The sequence below is a fragment of the Borostomias antarcticus genome, assembly GCF_949987555.1.
Source record: "Borostomias antarcticus genome assembly, chromosome: 13".
Lineage (NCBI taxonomy): Eukaryota > Metazoa > Chordata > Actinopteri > Stomiiformes > Stomiidae > Borostomias > Borostomias antarcticus.
Window position 1 is genome coordinate 9,197,089 of NC_140246.1, and position 25,709 is coordinate 9,222,797.

General features: G+C 48.0%; 2 protein-coding genes across 2 annotated transcripts in view; both read left to right on the forward strand.

Annotated features, from left to right (window-relative positions):
* Window positions 1-6,238: 6,238 nt before the first annotated feature.
* On the forward strand, window positions 6,239-22,732 carry svopl (SVOP-like; the record flags this gene model as incomplete). Its single annotated transcript, XM_084447748.1, has 14 exons — window positions 6,239-6,319; window positions 6,803-6,901; window positions 7,118-7,189; window positions 7,293-7,417; window positions 7,610-7,673; window positions 7,775-7,900; window positions 8,276-8,404; window positions 8,573-8,646; window positions 8,812-9,008; window positions 16,391-16,502; window positions 17,859-17,940; window positions 18,548-18,637; window positions 18,750-18,880; window positions 22,705-22,732. The coding sequence occupies exons 1-14, from the start codon at window positions 6,305-6,307 to the stop codon at window positions 22,730-22,732; spliced, it is 1,344 nt and encodes a 447-aa protein (XP_084303874.1). The 5' UTR covers window positions 6,239-6,304.
* Window positions 22,733-22,801: 69 nt separating this feature from the next.
* mical3b (microtubule associated monooxygenase, calponin and LIM domain containing 3b) overlaps window positions 22,802-25,709 on the forward strand; it is a gene marked incomplete at both ends in the record, with an annotated part of 21,921 nt that continues 19,013 nt past the window's right edge. The window contains 7 exons of the mRNA XM_084447749.1: window positions 22,802-23,068; window positions 23,419-23,626; window positions 23,972-24,088; window positions 24,254-24,355; window positions 24,466-24,621; window positions 24,950-25,050; window positions 25,172-25,429. Of these exons, the coding sequence (XP_084303875.1) occupies window positions 22,802-23,068; window positions 23,419-23,626; window positions 23,972-24,088; window positions 24,254-24,355; window positions 24,466-24,621; window positions 24,950-25,050; window positions 25,172-25,429 (1,209 nt within the window). The remainder of the gene's footprint in view (window positions 23,069-23,418; window positions 23,627-23,971; window positions 24,089-24,253; window positions 24,356-24,465; window positions 24,622-24,949; window positions 25,051-25,171; window positions 25,430-25,709) is intronic.

Consider the following 25,709-nt stretch of genomic DNA (forward strand, 5'->3'; position numbering starts at 1 on the left):
GGCCTTTTTCCAGGCCTGGCGGCACCTGGCCACAGCAGCATCCGCAGAGGGGACCGCAGACTCGGACTGTTGAGAGGGAAAAAACGGTGGGACAAATCCATACTGAACCTCAAAAGGGGACATACCGGTGGATGACCCACTCAGTTGGTTGTGGGCGATTTCAGCCCACACCAGCTTCCGACTCCAGGCACCCGGATTGGATGAGACCATACAGCGCAAGTATTTCTCCAGTTCCTGGTTCACACGTTCCGTCTGTCCATTACTCTCGGGATGATAGCCTGAAGAAAGACTGACAGATGTTTCAAACAAGGACCAAAATGCACTCCAATACTTGGACATGAATTGGGGGCCTCTATCAGAGACAATGTCACTTGGGATGCCATGGTAACGCACCACCTCCCGGACCACCACATCGGCGGTTTCCTTCGCTGAAGGCAGCTTAGGTAAAGGGACAAAGTGGGCAGCTTTAGAGAACCGGTCCACGATTACAAAAATCACAGTGTTGCCATCAGAAGGTGGTAGGCCTGTGATGAAATCCATCGAAATGTGGGACCATGGTCGATATGGGACCGGCAGGGGGTGAAGCAGGCCTGCCGGGGCTTGGTTCCCTGACTTCTGTGTAGCACAGACTGTACATGCGTGGACATATTCCTCAATGTCGCTTCTCATGCGCGGCCACCAAAAGTGGCGGCTAACTAGCTCTACCGTGCGGGCAGTCCCCGGATGCCCCGTCACTGGTGAGTCATGCCCCCACTGTAGAACATCAGAGCGGGCGTTGAGTGGGACATACAGATGGCCCAGGGGTACTCCACCAGGACCCGGATCCTCCTCTTGCGCACGCCGGATGGCGTCCTCCAGGGCAAGCGTCACCTGTCCCACCACACAGCTGGGGGGAATGATGCACTCGGGGACAGGGTCAGTAACATCAATGTCATACTGTCGTGATAAGGCATCAGCCTTGGCGTTCTTGGTTCCGGGGCGAAACGTGATGATAAACCTGAATCGGGTGAAAAACAGAGCCCACCTGGCTTGTCGGGGGTTCAGGCGTTTGGCTCCACGGATGTACTGGAGGTTTTTATGATCCGTGATGACAGTGAATGGGTGGCGTGCTCCTTCTAGCCAGTGTCTCCATTCCTCAAGCGCCCGTAGGATGGCCAACAGCTCCCTGTCACCGGCGTCGTAGTTCCTTTCAGCGTCACTGAGCTTGCGAGAGAAAAAGGCACACGGGTGAGTCTTATTGTCCATACCTGACTTCTGGGAAAGCACGGCTCCAACTCCAGAACCGGACGCGTCCACCTCCAATACAAACGGTAGGGTAGGGTCAGGATGCCTCAGCAGGGGAGCCGACGTGAACTGAGCCTTGAGGTGCTCGAATGCCGCTTGTGCCTCTGGGGTCCATCTGAGTTTGGTCGGTGCTCCACGGGTCACAGCTGTGATGGGTGCTACAATGGAGCTGAAACCTCGGATGAAACGACGATAGAAGTTAGCAAATCCCACAAAACGTTGTACCTGTTTGAGAGTGGTAGGAACCGGCCAGTCCAGTACTGCTTGCACCCTGGATTGGTCCATGATCACACCGTCAGGGGAGATGACATACCCCAAAAAGGAGGTGCGTGTAACATGGAACTCACACTTCTCTAGTTTGACAAACAGCTGATTGTCCAGTAACCGCTGTAGGACCTGCCGGACGTGCTGACGATGTTCTGTAAGGGACTTGGAGAAGATGAGCACATCATCGAGGTAAACAAACACACTGCGGTTGAGGAAGTCTCTGAGCACGTCGTTTAAAAAGGCTTGGAACACAGCGGGTGCATTAGTCAGACCAAACGGCATCACATAGTATTCATAATGTCCACTAGGGGTGCTAAATGCAGTCTTCCACTCATCATTCTCTCTGATGCGGACCAAATGGTAAGCGTTCCGCAGGTCTAGTTTGGTGAACACTGTAGCTCCTCCAAGGAGGTCAAAAGCAGAAGACATGAGTGGCAACGGATATTTGTTTTTCACTGTGATGTTGTTCAGTGCTCGGTAGTCTATGCATGGTCGTAGACCACCATCTTTCTTGGGTACAAAGAAGAATCCTGCTGACACGGGTGAGGTCGAGGGCTTAATAAGCCCATTGGTAAGGGACTCACTAATGTAATCCTCCATGGCCTGAGTCTCTGGGACGGAGAGAGGGTACAGTCGTCCCCGGGGGGGAATAGTGTTAGGCAACAGGTCAATGGCACAGTCATAAGATCTGTGAGGGGGTAGTTCTGTAGCTCTAGTCTTACTAAACACTTCAGCTAAGTCATGATACTCGGCAGGGACTGAAGTGAGCTCAGGAGATGAACAGGCAGCGGAACACTCCATCACAGGTGTAAAATGATTGGCTGAAACACACTCTGAGCTCCATGACAAAATTGCCCCAGTGGACCAATTGATTAGGGGGTTGTGCTTCTGGAGCCAGGGAAACCCTAGTACCACCATGTCATGGTGGGATTCGACTAAAGCCAAAGAGATAGTCTCTTTATGTGAACCAATCTGTAGCGATAAGGGGCGCGTCATGTAGTTGATCTTACCGGAACCTAGGGGTCGTCCGTCGAGTGCCTGTATTCTCACAGGATTGGGAAGAGCCATGACCGGTAGACCGAGGCGTGTGACCAGAGCAGAGTTCATCAGATTCTCCTCTGAACCGGAATCGATCAGCACAGTGATTGGGATGTTCTCAGGGTTCTCTGGGGTCCAGGTGAGTTGAGCACTCAGGGATAGGCGCTTAGCTGGGTTGGGGGACTGAGATCGGACCAAACTGCTCACTAAGCTGTCCCCTTCCCCTAATGAGCGTTTTCGTTTCCCTGCAGCTGGGGGCATCGGTCTCTGTAATGACCAGCCTCACCGCAGTAAAGACAGCATCTCTCTCTGCGGCGACGCTCTCTTTCAGCAGGTGTGATGCGGTACCTGCCTATCTCCATAGCCTCCGCTTGAGTGGGCTGAGCAGCGGGAGCTGACGCGCTCTGTGGCGAACACACTTGGGGCTGTGCGGAGTTGGGAAGCCTGCGCTCACGCCTCCTTTCGCGTATGCGCTGATCGAGGCAGATAGAGGTGGTAATGAGCTCATCTAAAGTGGCACCCCACTCCCGACTAGCCAAATCATCTTTGACCGCCTCAGACAGGCCGTTATAAAAAGTGGTCAAAAGTGCTTCATTGTTCCATTTACTCTCAGCTGCCAAGGTGCGGAATTCTATAGCATACTCAGAAACGGCTCTGGCCCCTTGGCGGAGCGTGCTGATGCGGCGTGCTGCTTCTCTGCCACTCACAGGATGGTTGAAAACCTGGCGTAGTGCTTTAGAGAACTCTGCTGCATTAGCACAAAGTGGGGAACTAGCCTCCCACAGGGCAGTAGCCCACACTAGAGCTTTACCTGAGAGCAGAGAAATCATAAAAGCGACCTTAGCTCTTTCTGAGGGGAACTGATCTGGCTGCATAACAAAAAACAGGTCACATTGAGTCAAAAATCCCTGACAGGTCTCTGGGATGCCATCATACCGCTCCGGTTTCTGAAGGAATGTCTTGCCGCCTGGGGGGTTCTGTTGATGCATTTGCTGTGTTATCCAGGTCTGGATCTGCTGGATTGAGGATCCTTGGGTCTTCAAAGCTCCGAGCACTTGGGATAGGCTGATGTCCGCTCCTTCAGCGCCTGTTAAACTCATGTTGATGATTCGAGCCTACTGTCACGATGCTAACTTAAGAGTACTGAGTTTAAGTACAGGACGCTGAGCATAGGAGCCAAAAACAAACTTGCTTTAATCCAAAAGAAGGTCCCACAAAGGGTAACAAAGGTACAGGAGTCTCCTAGAAACATATGAGGCTCGAATGCATGGCAAAACACAGACACCTCTTAAATACAGGTGCATGCAATCAGCAACCAAACAGGTGAACCCACTTAGGGTGAGCCAAGCCCAAATCAGTCCACAAAATCCAAGTACGGTGCACTCTGCCGCCATCTGCTGGACATCTTGGGACACTATGGCGCAGTGCTGACAGGGTCCTCCCTCTTAAGCACCTTGTTTTTTAGTTTTCTATTCTTCACTTTTCCTTCAGCACTATATTATGCTCTTAGTCACTTGTTTTAGAAAGGAGATGCACTTGTGAGTTCTGGCAAGTAGCAGTACAAGTACATTTCCTACATTAAATGCAATTACTAAATCGCTTTGGATAAAAGTGGCAATTACTGTAAATGACTAATGTAATGCCCCCCCCCCCCCATTAGCCAATAATACTTCATTCTACTTGCAGCCTATTTCTATTATTTACATGTATTTAGCCTTCATTTAAATAAGAGACTAAACCAGTCTGGATCAGGCTGAACCACAATGCCGAAATCAGTCTGGACTGCTACCCCAAACACTCTTGATTGTTTCTAGAACAGATAGCACTTTAAGATTGCGGTACTTAACAGGGCTGTCTCCTTGGTACGTCATAGCTCTTCATCTCACAGCTTGGTCTTTCCCTGGACAGTGGTTTGGTTTCTTCAGAATTATTGAAGTGCTGAATTCCTTTAGAGGGGTCACCTCCCTCCCCCCTCCACCTACCTCCCTGCTTAACGTCAGCCTCATGTCATGTACTATATTTAAGTTCCCATGCCAAAGGAAAAATACACGATAGACAGATGATAGATAGATAGATAGATAGATAGATAGATAGATAGATAGATAGATAGATAGATAGATAGATAGATAATGAACTTTAATAATCCCCGGAAGAATTGTCGGCCTTCTTATAACTTATAGCCTACAACAAGTGAGAGTATTGAAATGTTCTCGCTGTGGGACGTTGCATATCTGGTTACTCCTGTGTTCATAGGTAGCCTAATGAAAAATCAATTAGGCCTACTACATGTTAAGTGGATTTAAATAGGCTACTGTATTTTCACCCCGACTATTCCATCCATCTCTCTCTCACCTCCCACCCTTGGCCCACACAACTTTGTAATAGCCTATTTAGATTATTTTCTAGTTTTTAGCCTAATTAAATGTAAACGACACTCTTATTTGGTTACAACACGCGTTGTTAGGCGGGTTCTCGTATTAGGTAACGACCACTTCCTGAAACACCTGTTCCCAGGTGTAGGGGTGAGCCACGACAATGGGAATTGATACAAGAAAACGATGCCGAGAATCGATCTAAACATTATACATAACAGAGTCGCCAACCAGTAAGAAAGAGTAACCTACCTTACACGTAGGCCTGCCACAATCAAGAGTGTTTCGTGTGAGTATGCTGTGTTGACTAAGCTGATTGTTTTCGGCATCAGCGGTGCTGTAGCTAACACGTAGAAAAACTTATGATGTAGACTAGTGGCTAGCTCGTGGACTGTGTTACCAGTTATCGTCGTCAAATAGTCTACATTTTGTGTATAGAAGAGTTTTATTACACTTTTACAACTTATCTTGAACTTGTAGTAGCCTACTGTCGTAGCAATAGGACTTTACAGAACCATCCCTCAGGGCTGTCACAAGACAGTCGGTGTAGGCTACGGATCAACAGCCAATGTGGCGGACGTAGACTACGCTGTTAAGATTTGTTCAACTTCAGTTTAAACCCCACAGGTAACTTTATGAGAATGAACTTGTCGTGTAGCCCAAGGGCAGTTGACGTTGTGATAATGATCTTTGGATATCGCGGGACTGGACAGTGATGTCGATGTTATCTGAATGTTGCAGAATGGGTACCGTAGTAGAGAGACGCTCCACCATGAAGACGGAGCTGTTCAGCGCCATCCAGCTTCAGGATGTGGAGATGGTGGATAACCCCCGTTTCAAACACACTAAAGAAGTTAAAGGTGATATCTGCGGACTGTGATGGTGTATCTCAATAGTCCAGACTAGCCTTCCTTTAGGGGAAGGGAGAAGGGAAGACCACTTAAGAGTGCCTTTTGTAGTCAGATGCTTGGATGTTGGCTTGAGGTGTGTGTGCGCGTCAGCTTGTAACTTGTAGGCCTAGTTGTAGTTGAATTGGTTGAACTCACTCCCCACCCATGCCAACGAATCGCTAGCTTTTCGAGTTTGAGCCTGTGTGTGTGTGTGTAAGGTAGAAGCCTGTGTGTGTGTGTAAGTTAGAAGCCTGTGTGTGTGTGTGTAAGTTAGAAGCCTGTGTGTGTGTGTAAGCTAGAAGCCTGTGTGTGTGCGTGTGTGTGTTTGTTTATGAGGGTAAACAAACACAGGGCTTGACCTCAGACCTTGTTGCAGAGTCTCCGACGTATAGCGTGGAGGAAGCGGTGGAGACCATCGGCTTTGGGTGCTTCCACATCCTGCTCTTCTTCATCATGGGCAGCGCCACGGTAAGTCAACCTGACACATCCATCAGTATTATCACATGTTAAAATATGCTGAAAATGTTCAAAAGGTACTGATACACACATTGAAATCATTCTTTCTCAATAATTCACTCACTCACTCACTCACTCAGGTTGCACGCAACTAGCCTAGAGAACAACATATTTTACAAGAGTAGGTTACATTGAAAGCTTCAGTTTACACTATCGACACAAGCTATTAGCAAGTTAGACAAACCATGACATTAACATTTCCATCCATTCCAAACTCCCCAGTTAACTTCAGACTTCAGCCCTCTAAGAACAAATCCACGTTGATGTCGGATAGTATTTACCATCGTTTTGAAGCGGTATTGCCAACTGTCGGGCATTTTTACCTTGGTTTAACACGGAACCAGTAACCGTTTCATCCCTAGTCTTAATCTCCGTGTCACTTTTCCATTTGTGACATGACATAGGAATAATTGTGTGTGTGTGTATGTTCTGTAGATACTCGAGGCCATGGAGATCATGTTGTTGGCGGTGGTGTCCCCAGAGATCCGCTGCGAGTGGCGTTTGCATGACTGGCAGGTGGCTCTGGTCTCCACAGTGAGTGGATCCACCAATCGGCACACTGCCTGATGTGAGGATGTGCCATGGGTTTGACCAGTGCTTTACATTTCACACCCCAAAATATAACACTCATCCTCTTCTCTCTCTCCCTCTCTTTCCCTCTCTTTCTCCTGCTCTCTCTCTCTCCCTCTCTTCTCCATCTCTCTCTCTCCCTCTCTTCTCCATCTCTTTCTCTCTCTCTCTCTCTCTCAGATGGTGTTCCTAGGGTTCATGGTGTGCGGTGTGCTGAGTGGATATGTGGCTGACAGATATGGACGCTGGAAGGTTGGCAACGTTAATGACTAATTGAATAGTGTTAAACGTGCATTGCTTTTGGTTGATTGTGATGCCTGTGTGTGTGTGTGCGTGTGTGGTACTGTATGTGCAGGTGGTGTTTGGGGGCTTCGTGTGGAGTGCGTACTTCTCTCTCCTTACGTCGTTCGCTCCCACCTACGGCTGGTTTATCTTCTTGCGTGTCATGGTTGGCTGCGGCGTGGCCGGCGTCTCTCAGGGGTGATGCACACACACACACACACACACACACACACACACACACACATATGCACATATGTACACATACACACACGCACACACACACACACACACACACACACACACACACACACACACACACACACACACACACACACAAACAAACAAACCACACACACACAAATACAATCTAATACATATTTTCCTTTCTAGGTTTGTTCTGAAAACAGAGTTCCTTCCTGCTAAGTACAGATCCTTCATGCTGCCATTGGCTGCAGTAAGTCCTCCTAGATCTATCATCATTATCATTATCATCATCATCATCACCTCGACCGTACTGTGCTCAGGCAGCTGGGGTGTTTCTGTCCTCTGCTGCAGTTGTTCTGGATGCTGGGCTCCATGCTGATCGTCATTCTGGGGATGACGGTGGTCCCCACGATGGGCTGGCGCTGGATGATCCGGTTCTCTGTCACGCCCAGCGTCCTCCTCCTGGTGCTCTTGTGGGTAGGAGGGGCCTACCATGTCCTCCACTCCCCCTCACCCAGCTCCTCTGATTAACACCCCCCCACCCAACCTCCAGAACCCTATTGTCCTTGTCATCATCAGTGTTGTGATTCTCCTTCTCCCCTTCCCTCTCCTCTCTCCTCTTCTCTCCTCCTCTCTTCTCCTCCTCTCCTCTCTCCTCTCCTTCTCCCCTACCCTCTCTTCTCCTCCTCTCCTCTCTCCTCCCTTTCCCTTTCCTCTTCTCTCCCCTTCCCTCTCCTGTCTCCTCTTCTCTCCTCTCCTTCTCACCTTACCTCTCCTCCTCTTCTCTCCACCTCCTGTGTGTGTGTGTGTGTGTGTGTGTGTGTGTGTGTGTGTGTGTGTGTGTGTGTGTAGTTGATCCCAGAGTCGGCCCGCTATAACGTGTCGGCGGGGAACGTGCAGGCTGCTGTGGAAACCCTCCAGCGCATCGCCAGGATGAACAGATCCTCCATGCCACCGGGAAAGTTGGTGGAGCCTGTAGTGGTAGGTAGAGTGCATGCGTTGCGTGTGTGTGTGTATGTTTGTACTTCCATATTTGGTTTGGCACAGTTCCATTTGAATGTTACATTGTTTGTGTTTTCGTGTTTGACAATGACTCAGTAATGTATTTGTTTGTGTGTGTGTGTGTGTGTGTGTGTGTGTGTGTTTCAGAAAGACAGAGGCAGTTGGCGCATGCTGGTCAGCCCCTATTACAGGAAGACCTCCATACTGCTGTGGTACTCATGGTAACTCCTCCTCCTTCCTCCCTCTCCTCCAATCAAAGGGCAGAACCGACCTGTTTGTATGGCTGTTGATTGGCTCCTTTTTGTGTGTAATGGTAGTACAGTGTGGCTCTGAAACATGCCGCGTGTGTGTGTGTGCGCGCGCACGTGCGTGTGTGTGTACCCCAGGTTCGTGGCATCGTTCGCCTACTACGGCTCGGTGCTCAGCAGCTCGGAGCTGCTGGAGAAGAACCTGCTGTGCATTACAGACGCTGACCCAGAGCACCTGGTGCAGCGCCGCCACCAGGACACACTGTGCTACTGCATCCCCTTTGGGACCAGCGACTACAAGACCCTCCTCATCAGCAGCCTGGGGGAGGTGGCACGTGAGTCAAGGGAGACGGGCGGGGCTGGGGGGGAAGGAGGGGGGGTGGTTTGTGTGTGTGTGTGTTATTGTGTGTGTTTGTGTGTGTGTTCTCTCCCGGCAAACCCAGTACAGAGGTCCGGACCTGCCCTTCGTCCAACAAGTCATTTACCAGCCCACCGGGTCTCCCCTGTAATGGGTTTCTGATAGCTTACTTAGGCAGGTGATGAGAAGATTTCTCTGGCTGCTAACAGTCTTCCACCCAGAGCCTACTCCAACTGCACCCCCTTATGAGCTGCAGGAGGGGATACCGCCTGGGGCCACTACTGGTTAACGACTACTCTTCCCTAAATGAGATGTCTGTTGGTGCATTTGCCTGATATGGTCTTAGCAGCTAGTATACTTTAGCTACAAAGGTATGTTATTTATAGAACTAGGACAACCTATAAGAATTACAGGGCATGCGTCACCTAATGTTTTACATAACCAAAGTACTCGTAAGGATGACAGGAGATAACACTTACTTTTATAATGCTCATATAGCTGTTTATTTAAAATGAGTAGGAAATTGCAAGAGGCAGACTTATGCAATATACTGGTATATAATCAAATCAGTTCTTGAGATACATCTTCTTATGCACCTGAACACACCATAAGTGATGTAACCTGGGGTCGCCAGGTGTTTTGGGACTTTCAACATCAGACACCGTTACCCAGACGACCCTCACCGCAGGTTGATCTTGTGTTCAGGTGGCGTTCGCTTGCCCCTGTGGACCTCCTCTCCTGATCCAGAGCCATCTCCAGGCTTTTTCAGCTGCTTCCGTGGTGGTTCTTGATGGCTCTGCTCCTTGCTCTTCCTGTGATGCCCGGTGCACTAAGGGCTTTGTGGAGCAAGCGCCCCACGAATTCTCTGCAGCCTACTTCAGTGGGCGTGCATCTCGCCCTCCAGCCCTGCTCTCGACAGCAGACAACCTTTTCACATTTGGTTCTCTTCCTTTTATGAGCCTCCTCCGAGCGATCCTCCCACGGCACTGTCAGCTCCATGATGACGATGTTCTTGGTGCTCTCGGAGACCAGAAAGATATCTGGCCTCAGGGTAGTACTGACAATGTGCTGGGGGAATTCAGCTGTTTTTCCAGATCTGCTGAGAGCCGCCGCTCCTGGGCCAGTTGCCAAGATCCCTGCTGCCGCCTTCTTCTGTCCTGCCCTTGGCTGCTCTCCTGCCTTAACAAACGCAATTGTGTGGGCGGTGTTGCGCACTCAGCTGCAGCTACTGATCCCTTTGCTGATGCCGGCCTCCGCAATAGATTTCAGCACCTGGTTATGGCGCCAGGGGTACCAGCCCTCCCTGGCCGAGTGCTTTTGGGCAGGAGCTCAGTATGTGCTCCAACATTCCCCTTGCTGAGCACAATGGGCAGTTCGGGGTCTCCGCTTTTCCCCAGGTAAAGAGGTTCGCTGGGCTCGGCAGGACATCATACACTGCCCCCCGAATCAGGAGGGTGATACTTGCTCCCACCTTGTCCAGGCACCCCGCTGCCTCAAACCGTCCGCTCTGGTTGGTCTTCCTTCCTCCACTGCAGCCCTCACCTCCTCCGGAAACTGCCTCTGCCACTCCTTCCCCTTGCCCTCCTTGTGCTGGGGTGTTGGGAACAATCCCAAGCCTGCTCTACCATGGGCCACTACATCCACCAGGTCTACCATGAACCACTACACCCACCAGGTCTACCATGAACCACTACACCCAGCAGATCAACCATGGGCCAATACACCCACCAGATCTACCATGAACCACTACACCCAGCAGATCTACCATGGACCAGTACACCCAGCAGATCAACCATGAACCACTACACCCAGCCTATCAACCATGAACCACTACACCCAGCAGATCAACCATGAACCACTACACCCAGCAGATCAACCATGAACCACTACACCCAGCCGATCAACCATGAACCACTACACCCAGCAGATCAACCATGAACCACTACACCCAGCAGATCAACCATGAACCACTACACCCAGCAGATCAACCATGAACCACTACACCCAGCAGATCTTTGTGGCGCAGCCGTTACTCTGTGTCCAGCACAGCAGCCTGGGCACTCCACTTCCTTCCAGTTCTCACCACCACTCCTGCCTGGGCCACCTTTGGGTCTCTCAAGTCTCTGTACATCGGCACCTCTCTTGTCTGTGTCACCTTAAACTCAGCATCCGGAGCTTTGTGCTGTTCCCGTAGAGGGCGATGTTGCTGAGGCTTCTAGGCAATCCCAACTATCTCCTGAGACAGCTGCTGACCTTCCTCTCCGAGGTCTCCACGGTGAAGATGGGGACCTCATAGACAATTAGCGGCCAGAGTATCCATGCTGGTATATCCACACTTTGAACTTGCCCGGGAGGCCAGATTTGTTGAATGATCTTATCCAGCTCACCAGTTCCTGGCAGATTGCTAAGATCTAATGAAATCGAACAGTTAATAAACTGGGAATGTTGGAGAGAGATTCTATAAAGATGGCCCAACGCATATAAAAACCCCTATCAGTGCTTCTTACCTACAGGACCAAATGGATTTCATGTGAGAGATGTACAGTATTTTGGTGACAAAGCTTTGACTTGGCTGGGAAACGCCCAATGTTCATGGGGACTCAGTCCCATGTCGCAGAGGCTCACAGTCTGCTACCCTGACTGTGAATGTGGAATGTCTTTTCAATTCTGTTCTCCCACATTGCTGTGGGTATGGTTCATCCCCAGATAAATGTCAGTCCAAAGTCACCACCTCACTAGTCCCAGGCTGTGGCCAGTTCACCTGGCCCTCAGTCTGGGAGTCCCCAGTGTCCCATACACCGCACAACCTCTGGGGTAGTCTTCTTGGTGAACTAAGGTGATGTGATTACCAGATTTTGAGTCAAGCTTTGTCCGATCTCTACTCTGAATGTCCGTCGTCCATCTAAGGCAGCACTGGGGGACCTGTTCCAATTGTTTGAGGTGGCCAGCGCATTGGAGTCCCCAGATTCTAATGCTTTATACCTCTCTCTCCTCCCAGGTTCCATACATCACATATCAACCAATCAAATACAGCATTACTTTATCATGACTACAACAAAATCAACCTAACATGACTAATACTACCGTCAGTGGAACAAGTTCACAGTTTCCTGGAACGAGTTCTTGGTTAGTAAATAGTTACAACAGTTTCCTGGAACAGCTCTGATTAATTAATGATGGCTTAACGCTAGATATTAAAGAAAAGACTCCCGCACACTGTCCTCTTCGCTTGCAGACAAACATTTAATCAACAACGTTTCGGTCCTAGACCATCGTCAGGTTGAAATGACAAGAACACTGAATTCAAATGTCTTAAATACAGGTAGGTAGGACTGTTAACCAATGAGGGTTAAATTGATGATGACATCACAACAAAGTGTAGGTGACAGACCTCTCACAGTAACTATACAAATAGAAGAACTATGTACACTCATCACCATAATATATAAACAATATATAATCATACACAATGAATATACACAGGAAGTACTTCTAGGAGGTGGGTATAAAGAAGAGATGGGGGCACACTGAAGAGGAATCCAGGAAGTATAGGCTATATAGACAATATAGTAGGCTAAATCAGACTCCTGGGTTGAGGTCCCTGAATAGAAAAAAGGGAGGGGGGTGAATTAGTTGAAAAGAAATGACTCAATTAAGGATAGTCAATGTAAGGATATTAGTGGCCTATAGTGTGAAAAGGACAGCAAACAATATCCATAGAATAGGCTATCAATCTAGCAAGAAAATAACTTCAAGACATAGCATCATAGCATTACGTTCAGCAGAAGCTCATCATTCAAACCCCTGGGAGCTAGAGTCTGTAGAGTAAAAATCCAAAATGCCTCGCGTCTTTTTAACATAGTGTCAAGGTCACCACCTCTGCGTGGCAATTTACACTTGTTCAATGCCACAGAAACGTAAGGCGGAAATGTCATGTTTCATGTCATTGAAGTGTACAGCCACCCGATAGTCTCTGTCATTTCTGCGGATGGTACTCTTGTGTTCACTTATACGTTGTTTTAGTTTTCTGGTTGTTTTTCCTATGTAGGCCAACCCACATGGACAACGTAACATGTATACACAGTTGGATGAAGAACAAGAAATAACGCTTCTGATGGGAAAAGTCTGGTTGGTGTGAGGATGACTGAAACTATTGGTTTTGTAAGTGTTGTTGCACTGTGTGCAGTTTCCACAGCGATAGGTCCCATAGGGGATGGGGCGTAAAAGTCTCTGTGTGGGTGCAGTGGGTTCTTGGCAAGAAAAGTCTGCATGTACTAGATGATCTCTCGGATTCCTGCCACGTTTGTACACAAAAAGAGGGGGCTCTTTGAATATGTGGGCTAATTCAGGATCAGATTTGAGAATATGCCAATGTTTTTTGAAAACAGGTTTTATGGCATGAGTCCGGGGAGAGTAGGTGGTTATGCACGTCACCGAGTGGCTCTTTTCTTTTTTCTTACTTTTTCTGAGTAATTCCGAGCGTGGTTTTCTTAATGCTGTCTCATAGGCATTGTTGATCCAATCGGTGGGGTATCCACGCTGGCTGAACCTAGTTGTACATAGTTCTTCTATTTGTATAGTTACTGTGAGAGGTCTGTCACCTACACTTTGTTGTGATGTCATCATCAATTTAATCCTCATTGGTTAACAGTCCTACCTACCTGTATTTAAGACATTTGAATTCAGTGTTCTTGTCATTTCAACCTGACAATGGTCTAGGACCGAAACGTTGTTGATTAAATGTTTGTCTGCAAGTGAAGAGGACAGTGTGCGGGAGTCTTTTCTTTATTTCAGTCAGCCTGTATTGTTTCTTCGACGCACCCGCCCGTACAGATGTGCAAAAAGTTTGTTCTTAACGCTAGATATTAAAATAACGTATCTCCTCCCCCTCAGTCACAATGTGAAACTACATGCATTCAGTCACGTACGCCAACCTCTTACCAAGCAATTCATTTCCACAATTGAACAGCAAGTAACATGGGCTACTCCCACTTTCATTGATTCAAAATACTTGTCTTGCTCGTGTAGTCTGTCATTAACACACATTCATTATAGATTAGATGAATAATAGTTGGTTACAAGCATTTTACTGTATAATGTTGATCCTTTTTCACTAATCTTCATCAGATGAAAGCCTCTCAGACATACCAGAGGACTGATAGTGATGCCACTTGCTTCGTTTGTCAGGCGCTCTCCTAATCCCACAAACGTCCATCCTCGGGGTCTTCGGCGAGGGATGGTTTTGATGAGGCCTTGCAGCATCTCTCCCTCTCTACCAGTACCCTCTCCGAGCGGTCCAAACTCCTCGTTCTCCGGTCCAAACTCCCCCATAGGCGTACAGCTTCTGGGGATCCAATGTGGAATGGGTCGCTGATGAGACCATTCTCTGCGGTTGTGGTTGAATGGCGTGGGGTCGTGTCTTCTCCACAGAGGGACCCATCCTTACGTTTCACAATCGCACGGTTCACCTGCCCCCTACACCTTACTCCTCTCATGTTTTCAGGTGTGGTTAACCTTCTCTCGGGTCCGGGGCCTTCAGGGGTCTCAGCAGGACTCTTGGGTAGTGGTTTTGGTTTGGCCTTCCTTGTTTTCTTGTTCTTCTTCGCAACAGATGACGTGGGAGGCCCTGGTTCCTCCTTTGCAGTGCCTCTTGGTGCAGTCAAGTCAAGTCAAAGTGCAGTAAATTACAAAATAAAGTTAAAAGAGACTAAAATAGCAACGGTTGGATTACCAGGAGGCAGGGTGAACTGTATTCGAAGGCCAGGGAGAAAAGATGGGTCCTTAGCAGGGACTTAAATGCCTCCAGGCTCTGGGCTGACCTAATATGAAGGGGGAGGTGATTCCAGAGTGTAGGGGCTGCTATGGCAAAGGCTCTGTCCCCTCTGGTCTTGAGCCTAGACCTGGGTACCTCCAGCAGCAGTTGGTCGGCTGACCTTAGGGCTCTGGATGGGGTATGGTGACGCAGGAGCTCAGTCAGGTACAGTGGAGCCAGGCCATTTAGTGATTTAAAAACAGTTAGTAGTTGAAAATCAATATGATAACGGACAGGGAACCAGTGGAGTTGGGCCAGGCCTGGGGAGATGTGCTCACGCTTCTTTGTGCTGGTGAGTCGAGCAGCCGCATTTTGGACAAGCTGCAGGCGGCGGAGCAACGACTGATCAATGGCAGCATATAACGCGTTGCAGTAGTCCAGCCGTGTTGTAATAAAGGCGTGAATCACTCTCTCTAGGTCGCTCTGGGAAAGATAGGCCTTGTTCTTAGCTAGGGTTCTAAGATGGAAAAAGCTGTTTTTAACCACTGAGCTGACTTGTTTATTGAATTTAAAGGCACAATCAAAGATCACTGAGATTTTTAACAGAGGATCGAATGTTAGAGCCCAGAGGACCTAGGGCATCGACAAAAGGGACCGGAGAGGTATTGCCAATGCCAAATATGATGATCTCGGTCTTGCTCTCATTTAGGTTGAGGAAGTTAGCACTCATCCATGATTTAATGTCGGCTAGGCAATCTAGCAATGGCTGTAGTATGACCTGTCCTTTGGCCTAGGGTCAAAGGACAGGTAGATCTGAACGTCGTCGGCAAAACAGTGAAAGCATATGTTGTGCTTGGCCAGGATTTCACCTAAGGGTAGCATGTACAGGAGGAAGAGGATGGAACCTAATATTGACCCTTGAGGAACTCTACAGTTTTAGTTGATCGGTTTCTCTGCTCAGCAACAGATGACGAGGAAGATGCAGGATTTGTTGTTAGCTGCTTTCGTCAGAAGCGTTCCCCATCGCTTTGCTTGCTGTTGGTTCCACTGAGACCTGTTCCTGGTGTTTTTCAGCAAGCTCCAAAATCCTCATCATCATACACCACCACCACTTCATCTCCACTGCCTTACGTTATGGTCACTCTGAGACTCAGGAATTGGGCTAAATTGTGCTTCGGATTCCATCCTCACTATCTCTGTTTGCTTCATGTTCAGATTGTGCTTCAGGCTCTTGAACAAGGGAGTCAGCGCCAGTAGGCCTCATTCTAGCTCCAAAAGATCCAGATCTTTCCACAGTGTGTGTGTATGTGTGTAGGTGTGTGTGTGTGTGTGTGTGTAGGTGTGTAGGTGTGTGTGTGTTTGAGTGTGTAATACGGAGGGACCTACTTCTGTATGGATGTGTACTTGTAACTCATGCTTTCATCCTTTCTCTTCCTCCTTCTGTCTCTCCCTCTCCCTCACCCCTTCTCTCCCTCTCCCTTATTGTCCCTCTCTCCTCCCCCCCCCTTCCCTCTCCTTCACCCCTTCTCTCCCTCTCTCCCTTATTATCCCCCCCCCTCTCTCTATCCCCCCCCCCCCCTCTCTCTTTCTCTGTCCCTCTCCCCCAGTTATCCCTGTGAACATCGCCCTGCTCAACTGTTTTGGGAGGAGGATGACTATGGGGATATTGCTGGTCGTGTCAGCCACAGCCTTCATGCTCATCAACATCTGCACCACCATGTACGACCCACAATGCACTGCGCAGGGGTGTGGGGGGCGGTGGCACCAGTCAACTCTGAGTAATACATATACAACGCATCCAGAAAGCATTCACACCCCTTTATTTTTCCACATTTTGTTACCTTACAGACTAAAATAGATTGAGTTAATTTTTCTTCTCAAAAATCAATACCCCATAATGATGAAGTGATAACAGACTTTTAGAAAAATATGACAAATGTATTAAATAGTCAAAGCTGTTTAATCCAGTATTACATTTCACACCCATAACTTAGTACTGTGTCTCCTATTTTATACAGACCCTCTCAAGCTCCATTAGGTTGGATGGGGAGCATCGGTGAGATTTTCAGGTCTCTCCAGAGATGTTCAATCGGGTTCAAGTCCGGGCTCTGGCTGGGCCACTCAAGGACATTCACAGACTTGTCCCAAAGCCACTCCTTTGTTATCTTGGCTGTGTGCTTAGGGTCGTTGTCCTGTTGGAAGGTGAACCTTCATCCCAGTCAGGTCCAGAGCAGTCTGGAGCAGGTTTTCATCAAGGATCTCTCTGTACGTTGTTGCATTCATCTTTCCCTCGATCTGGACTAGTCTCTCAGTTCCTGCCGCTGAAAAACATCCCCACTGCTGCCACCCCCATGCTTCACTGTAGGGATGGTATTGACCAGGTGATGAGTGGTGCCTGGTTTCCTCCAGATATGACACTTGGCATTCAGGCCAAAGAATTCAATCTTGGTTTCATCAGACAATCTTATTTCTCATGGTCTGAGCGTCCTTTAGGTGCCTTTTAGCAAACTACAAGCAGGCTGTCACGTGCCTTTTACTGAGGAGAGGCTTCCGTCTGGCCACTCTACCATAAAGCCCTGATTTATAGAGTGCTGCAGAGATGGTTGTGGTCTTCTGGAAGGTTCTCCCATCTCCACAAGGGAACTATGGAGCTCTTTCAGAGTGACCATCGGGTTCTTGGTCACCTCCCTGTCCAAGGAGTCATACTAGTGACCAAGGCCCTTCTCCCCCGCTTGCTCAGTTTTTTTCCATTTTTGAGTGTCATAGCAAAGGAAGTGAATACTTATGTACATGTGATTTTATTTATTGTATTTTTTATACAATGTCTAAAAACCTGTTTTCACTTTGTCATTATGGGCTACTGTGTGTAGATTTTTTAGAAGAAAAATAAACTAACTATTTTACAATAAGTCTGTAATGTAACAAAATGTGGAAAAAGTGAAGGGTTGTGAATACTGTCTGGATGCGTTGTATATCATAATTTATTTGTGTCCTGTTTGTAATGACATTGTTGTCCAGAGTGTGTTGTTCGTTGAAGCCTTTGGAGAGATACCAGTCTGTTTGTGTCTCTCCCAGGCTTGGCTTCACTGCCCTGCTGTTCATGCTCAGATCTGTGGTCTCCATGAATTTCACCGTAGTTTATATTTACACTGCTGAGGTATGTGGATATGAGTTGACTATTTCACTTACTGTAGATGTCTATGTGTAGGTTGTGGGGTTTTTTAGATTATTATTTTTTAGGGTATTTCTGCTTCATTAGGATAGGATAGTGAAGATTGACAGGAAATGTTGGGGAGAGGGAGAGGGGGAGAGAGAGAGAGGGGAGAGAGAGAGAGGGGAGAGAGAGAGGGAGAGAGAGAGAGGGAGAGAGAGAGATGCAGAGAGAGAGATGCAGAGATATGGAGAGAGATATGCAGCGAGATGCAGCACAGGGCCTGAGCCGGATTCAAACAAAGGGCTAGCTTTTATGGTACACACCTTAACCCGATAAGTCACTAGGGCGCCCTGTAGGTTGTGTTTTAAAGGAGAAGGCTCTTTTTCGACAACCTGGCCCTTATTTATGGCATATTATAAGACGTTTGACTCACCGAGATAACTTTGGTGTAATTCGGAGGCCTCTAGAAGAAATCCAGCGCGAGCCAAGTATATCCATGTAATGGCGGCGGACGGGGCTGAATAAGGCCTTTCAGGCGTGTGTGTGTTTGTCTATGTTTGTTTGAGTTTGTGTTTGTGTGTGACACATCATCTGTCTCTCTCCGTCTCAGGTTTACCCAACAGCAGCTCGTTCTCTGGGGATGGGCTTCTGTACCTCCTTCAGCCGCATAGGAGGCATGATTGCCCCCTTCATCGCACAGGTGTGTGTGTGTGTGTACTGTAGGTCTGTGCTAGGGTATATGTTTAATCACTATGTGGTATGTGTTGTGCCTATGATTGAGTGTATTGTTAGTGTCTGTGTGTGTGTGGCAGGTTCTGATGTCACAGTCGGTGGTGCTGGCTCTGCTACCCTTCGCTGTGGCCTGTCTCCTGTGTGCTCTAGGAACCTGGTTTCTGCCCATTGAGACTAAGGGACGAGCTCTTCTGGTAAGACACACACACGCGCACACACGCGCACACACACACACACACACACACACACACACACACACACACACACACACACACACATTCTTGCCTCTGTCGTGATTCTTGATTTAATCATTCTCTTCTTTTGTCTTTTTGCAGCAAACTACATGATTTTGGACCTCAATCTATATATTGTTGTAGATTTTACATGAACCATATTAAAACTGCTTCACTTTTATCAGCTGCTTTTGTGTCTCAATAATCAGAGTGAAGCAAGATAATCTTCAGAAAATACAGTCTCACTGTTCACCACAGGGTGGCGACAATTCCTGCGACTAGGAGTAGCTGTAGACAACGTCAATAAACAAATTACTAGATTAGTGTGAGCTAATCAGGAAGCAAGAGAGAGAGAGAGAGCGAGAGAGGTAGGATGCAAGCCAGTATTAGCCCAGGCTGGAAAGATTAGTGGTAGCTACACAAAGCTTTTTCAATGTAGAGTGCATTAATGGGTTAGCTCTCTTTCTTTTTATTTCTCTCTCTCTCTCTTTCTCTTTTTGTCTCTCTACTCAAATCCAAATTCAAGCTTTATTGGGATGTCAGAAGAAAAATGTTGTCAAAGCAGTACAGAAAAGCAGTACAGAAAATTATTAACATTAATTATAAGAAATTAATACACAATAATATGCAAATAACAATACAATCAAAACAATCCAACAACTATCTCTATCTCCCTCTCTACTGTCTCTACAGTACTCTCTCTCTACTCTGTCTCTACTCTCTGTCTCTCTCTCTCCTGTCTCTCTACTCTTTGTCCCTCTCTCTACTCTGTCTCTCTGCTCTTTCTGTTTCTCTCTACTCTCTCTCCACTCTGTACTGTCTCTGTCTCTCTACTCTCTCTACTCTGTCTCTCTCTCTACTCTCTACTCTGTCTCTCTACTCTGTCTCTGTACTGTCTCTGTCTCTCTACTCTCTCTCTCTACTCTGTCTCTCTCTACTCTCTACTCTGTCTCTCTACTCTGTCTCTACTGTCTCTGTCTCTCTCTCTACTCTGTCTCTGTACTGTCTCTGTCTCTCTCTCTACTCTGTCTCTACTCTATCTCTACTCTCTCTCTCTCTGTCTCTCTCTACTCTACTCTGTCTCTCTACTGCCTCTGTCTCTCTCTACTCTCTACTCTACTCTGTCTCTCTCTACTCTCTACTCTGTCTCTGTACTGTCTCTGTCTCTCTCTCTACTCTCTCTACTCTGTCTCTACTCTATCTCTACTCTCTCTCTCTCTGTCTCTCTCTACTCTACTCTGTCTCTCTACTGCCTCTGTCTCTCCTCTCTCTCTACTCTACTCTGTCTCTCTCGGTCTCACGTTTTCAGATCTTTCTCTCTTTGATCCCTCTCTTCTTTAAGCTTGTTAAACCTCAGTCTGCCTCCCCTGGACAAGTGAGATTAAGTGTGTTTGTGTGTGTGTGTGTGTGTGTGTGTGCGTGCGCACGAGCGCGCACACGCGTGTCTGTGTCTTTGTAAACACTGTGTGGGAGGAGTCTGCTCACCAGCTCTGCTGTGACCTTGTTTAAGCAGTGTGTGTGTGTGTGTGTGTATGTGTGTGTGTGTGTGTGTGTGTATTTTGAGTAAGAAAACCGAAGCAGGGAACTACATCACACAATGATTCACAGTCTACCCTGACTGAGTGTGTATGGGAGGAGGGGGGCACAGAGAGGACAGGATAGCAGAGCAGCCTCTACAGTGCATCTCTGTGGGGGGGCGGGGGCTGGCGAGCTGAAGAGGGGTTTAGGAGCGCTGAGACACGTGGCAACCTGCCTCTAAGGGGTGAGGATGTGTTCACAGGGGAAAGAACAACACAGCAAACAGTAAGTTCTGTTTTTGCACAGGTGTGTTATTGTGTGTATGTGTGTCTTTTGTAATTGTAATTTGAATATTTATGTAGTCTATATTTCTAATTGTAAGTCCCATTCAGACGGTAGCTGTATTTGTTTGTGTGTGTGTGTGTGTGTGTGTTTTATGAATTGAGTGCATGAAAGTGGAGGGAAACTCATGTACAGTATGTGTTGTGTGTTGATGGTGATGAGAGGCCAAACATGGGCAGGCAAGGCAAGACAAGGCAGGTTTACAGTATTTGGCACATATAGCACATTTCAGCAACAAGGCAATTCAAAGTGCTTTGCTGTACATCAAGCATTAGCATCAAGACAAAGTGCAAGAAACACATTATAAAAGTACATATTAAACAAAATGCAAAAAACATTATTAAAGGGCATTTAAAACAAAATGCAGGATTCACTTGTGAGGTGTCTAGATTATTATTTTTTAAGAGTGGCTTGACGACTGCAGTTTTCAGGGTTTGTGGGAACACACCTGAAAGAAGAGAGGGAGCTTGACTGGACTGTTAATTCATGTTCTGTACCTCATCTCATTGGCTCTAATGTTATAGAACATAATGTTGAATGTTCTGGTTCTGGAGCTTCTAATAACTGATTAATGGCCAATATTCGATTTAATATCATATTGACAATAAATTCTCTTCTGGTATTCTGTCTAATAGTAAATCAAAAAACCCTATGTGTTTGTTTGGAGTGTGTTAGTTGTATGTGTGTGTGTGTGTGTGTTTGTGTCTTGGTGCTTGGTGCCGATGGATCCTCAGTGTATAAGGGGTATTGTGCTGTCTCCTGAGCCTATCGCGCACACACACACACACACACACACACACACATTCTGTATTGTTCCTTATGTGATGACTGTGCTGCAAGCTTGGTGGACTGCTCCATTAGTTCAGTGTGGTTTATGTGTGTACTGTACATATGTGTGTTGTGGATATTTTACAGTACCACTGTACACATCTACATTTTGTAATCATGTACATACCCTAGAGTGAGATGAATCAATAAAGTGTAAATACACAACAAACTGTCCGTCTTCAGCTAAGACTTAACTAAGTTATTTTGCAAACACCGGCGACCCTCAGTGCACTCAAGCAGAGATGCAGCAAGGACCCCCAATCATTCAGAGCATACACTCTTATAAAGATGCTTCAGAGCATACACTCTTATAAAGATGCTTCAGAGCATACACTCTTATAAAGATGCTTCAGAGCATACACTCTTATAAAGATGGTGTTGCATAGGGACCTTACTAAGTTAGGTCAACATAGAGATAAAGACTTTGTTATTCATAAGTTTCCCCCAAAAAGTCAAGGCGCTCTTCCATAAAAAATAAAATAGCCTTTATTCAATTGACATATCCATGTGGACTATTTAAAAACACACTATTATTCATACTTTATCTGTGCAGCTGACTGGCCTCGCCACTAGCTCATAACTTTCTGGCAGCAAAATAGCACACACACATCATCAGTTTCAGAATGTATGACATCATGATCAAGACTTTGATAAAGACTATTCATAACGAAGCTCGTGACAAATATGAGATGGCTTGGGTTCAAGGCCTCTACAGTCATCAAATCAGTTGACCCAAAACAATTATCCTTGTCTACACAGTAAATTTCCATCAGTTGAGATAACACAGACAGTACATTTTGTATTGATCAACTATGACACAGGAATCTTATTGGTTAGGAGCTCTAAGGCCTATATTTGTGTACATACAGTACATATGTGTGTACTGTATATATGAGATTATAGTGAGACAGTGAGAACCAGATACTGTATACTTCTTTACCCATAGGCCCTTGCACCACATCCTGGACAAGATCCTAAAATACACACACCCACCCTCCTGCCATAGATGTGGAAGTGATCTGAAATTGCTCCCACATCTACAGTATGGCATGAATTACAAACAGGCAGGGAATGATCCAATCAGCTGTGGTCCTCTCTGCCTGTTCCTCTCCAGCTGGCCAATCAGAGAGTCCGGGAGCTGAGGCAAGTCGAGGCGGTGTCATCAGCAGGAGACACCCTTCCCAGGGTGCCCTGCTCCTGGCGTCACCACCATGGGAGACAAGGCGGAGCCTGAGAACCGCGCCCACGTTCTGTTTGACGACTTTGTCCAGGCGTCCACGTGCAGGGCGACCCTCCGTGCCTTCAGCCAGCTGTGCGAGCGCCTGGAGCTCACACACCCTCACACACACCAGCGGCCTCTGTACCACACACTCAAAGCCCGGCTGAACTACTGGAGGGCCAACGCGCTGTGGGCCAAGCTGGACAAGCGAGCGGCTCACCCCGAGTACATGAAGGGCCACGCCTGTGCCAACACTACGGTAATGATTTCACACACACACACACACACACACACACACACACACACACACACACACACACACACACACACACACTATACAGTACTTGTGAGGTCTGTCTAAACTTAACCTAGTCCTAAATCCTAACTCTACTTGTAACCCAAACCCTACAAACAATCCCCATGTCCTCACAAGTGAGCATTTTTCTTGTTTTACTATTCTTAGTAAAACAAACACACACATACACACACAGGTACTGTATATGGTGTGTGTGGTTTCAGTGCTACTGTACAGTCACATAGTGTATAATGTGTGAGTTGAGGTGCAGGTGTGTGACCCCCCCAGCCCTGTCCCCCCGTGTCCCCCCCCAGTGTGTGATCATCGGGGCGGGCCCGTGTGGCCTGCGTACGGCGGTGGAGCTGGGTTTCCTGGGAGCGCGGGTGGTCCTGCTGGAGAAGAGAGACGCCTTCTCCAGGAACAACGTTCTCCATCTCTGGCCCTTTGCGATCCACGACCTCAGGGGCCTCGGGGCCAAGAAGTTCCACGGCAAGTTCTGCGCCGGCGCCATCGACCACATCAGTGAGTATGGGATCAGGAGCCACGTTGCGGACACCTCCAGAACCTGACCCCCTCACCCCTGACCCCTCACCACTGTGTCACCACTCACTACGAGTTAGTGCCCACTGCTCTGATTTTATGCTGCAGAGTAAACTGCCGGCCCGGTAGTAGCCACCAGGTGCCACCAGAGCTACACATGGGGAAAACTGCCTGTGTACAGGGGTGAATCTTCTTTAACTAGGCTGTACTGAGTCTCTCTTTCTCTATCTGTTCCTCTTTCTCATCCTCTCTTCTCCCCTCTCTCTCCTTCTCTCACACTCTCTCCAACCGTCTCAACTCCCCCCCCATCTCCCCCTCTCTCCGCAGGTATCCGTCAGCTGCAGCTGGTGCTGCTGAAGGTGGCTTTGCTCCTGGGGGTGGAGGTGCACGTCAACGTGGAGTTCAGAGCTCTGCTGGAGCCGACTGGGAACCAGCAGACCCAGAGTAAGACCTGCTGTGTGTGTGTGTGTGTGTGTGTGTGTGTGTATGTGTGTGTGTGTGTGTGAATATGGATTGATACCTGTGTGTGTGTGTGTGTGTGTGTGTGTGTGTGTGTGTGTGTGTGTGTGTGTGATTGAGTGAATATGGATTGATACCCTTGTCTGTCAGAAGTAGGATGGAGAATGGAGGTCCATCCCAGATCTCACCCTCTTAACCAGCTGGAGTTTGATGTTATAATTGGTGCAGATGGAAGACGAAACACACTTCCAGGTAAGAACACACACACACACACACAACTACACTGTAGTTCATCATCTCCTCGCCTCTGACACGTCAGAATTCACTCTTCCCGTTTATTTTCCTGCCGTGCGTCCAATCAGGGTTCAGGCGTAAGGAGTTCCGCGGGAAGCTGGCCATCGCCATCACGGCCAACTTCATGAACAGAAACACCACGGCCGAGGCCAAGGTGGAGGAGATCAGCGGGGTGGCCTTCATCTTCAACCAGAGGTTCTTCCAGGAGCTACGCCACACCACGGGTCAGACCCCTGGAGCCCAAAAAACCTCATTGACTAGACAATGAACTAGAACATCAGCGGAGCCATAGAACGTCAACTTAGAATGTATTACCTCATTCTAATTCTATGTTCGTAATTCTAATTCAGTGTTAGACTGATACAGTATGTCTCTTCATAACCAGAGGAGACATTGATAAGTGATTGTCCCTGGTGGATCTGAAGCCAAAGAGAGATCCACTATAACCCTGCTCTCTCTTCTTCCCTCTCTCTCATTCTCCTTTCCTCTCTCTCTCTCTCTCTCTCTCTCTCTCTCCCTCTCTCTTCCTCCCTTCATCTATCTGACTCTCAGGGATAGACCTGGAGAACATAGTGTACTACAAGGATGACACTCACTATTTTGTGATGACGGCCAAGAAGCAGAGTCTGTTGGAAAAGGGAGTCATTCTTATGGTAACCAGCAACACAAACACAATCTCATAGCATCTCATCTTACCACACTTAATGACGTCATTGATTTTACTTTATTACACTTTATTATGAACTGTTTTACACCCCCCCCCCCCCCCTTCAGGACCATGCAGACACAGAGACACTTCTTTCCCCGGGGAATGTGGACCAGAAGGCGCTGCTGGCATACGCCCGACAGGCGGCCAACTTCTCCACCAATCACCAGCTTCCATCTCTGGACTTCGCCATCAACCACTACGGGCAGCCGGACGTGGCCATGTTCGACTTCACCTGCATGTATGCATCGGAGAACGCCGCGCTGCTCCGCCAGAGACACGGGCACCAGCTGCTGGTCACACTGGTGGGGGACAGCCTATTGGAGGTGAGGAGGAAGGGGAGGCGGGAGGTAGAGGGAACAGCCTATTGGAGGTGAGGAGGAAGGGGAGGCAGGAGGTAGAGGGAACAGCCTATTGGAGGTGTGGGGGGAAGGGGAGGCGGGAGGTAGAGGGAACAGCCTATTGGAGGTGTGGGGGGAAGGGGAGGCGGGAGGTAGAGGGAACAGCCTATTGGAGGTGAGGAGGAAGGGGAGGCAGGAGGTAGAGGAGGGGAACAGCCTATTGGAGGTGAGGGGGGAAGGGGAGGCGAGAGGTAGAGGAGGGGAA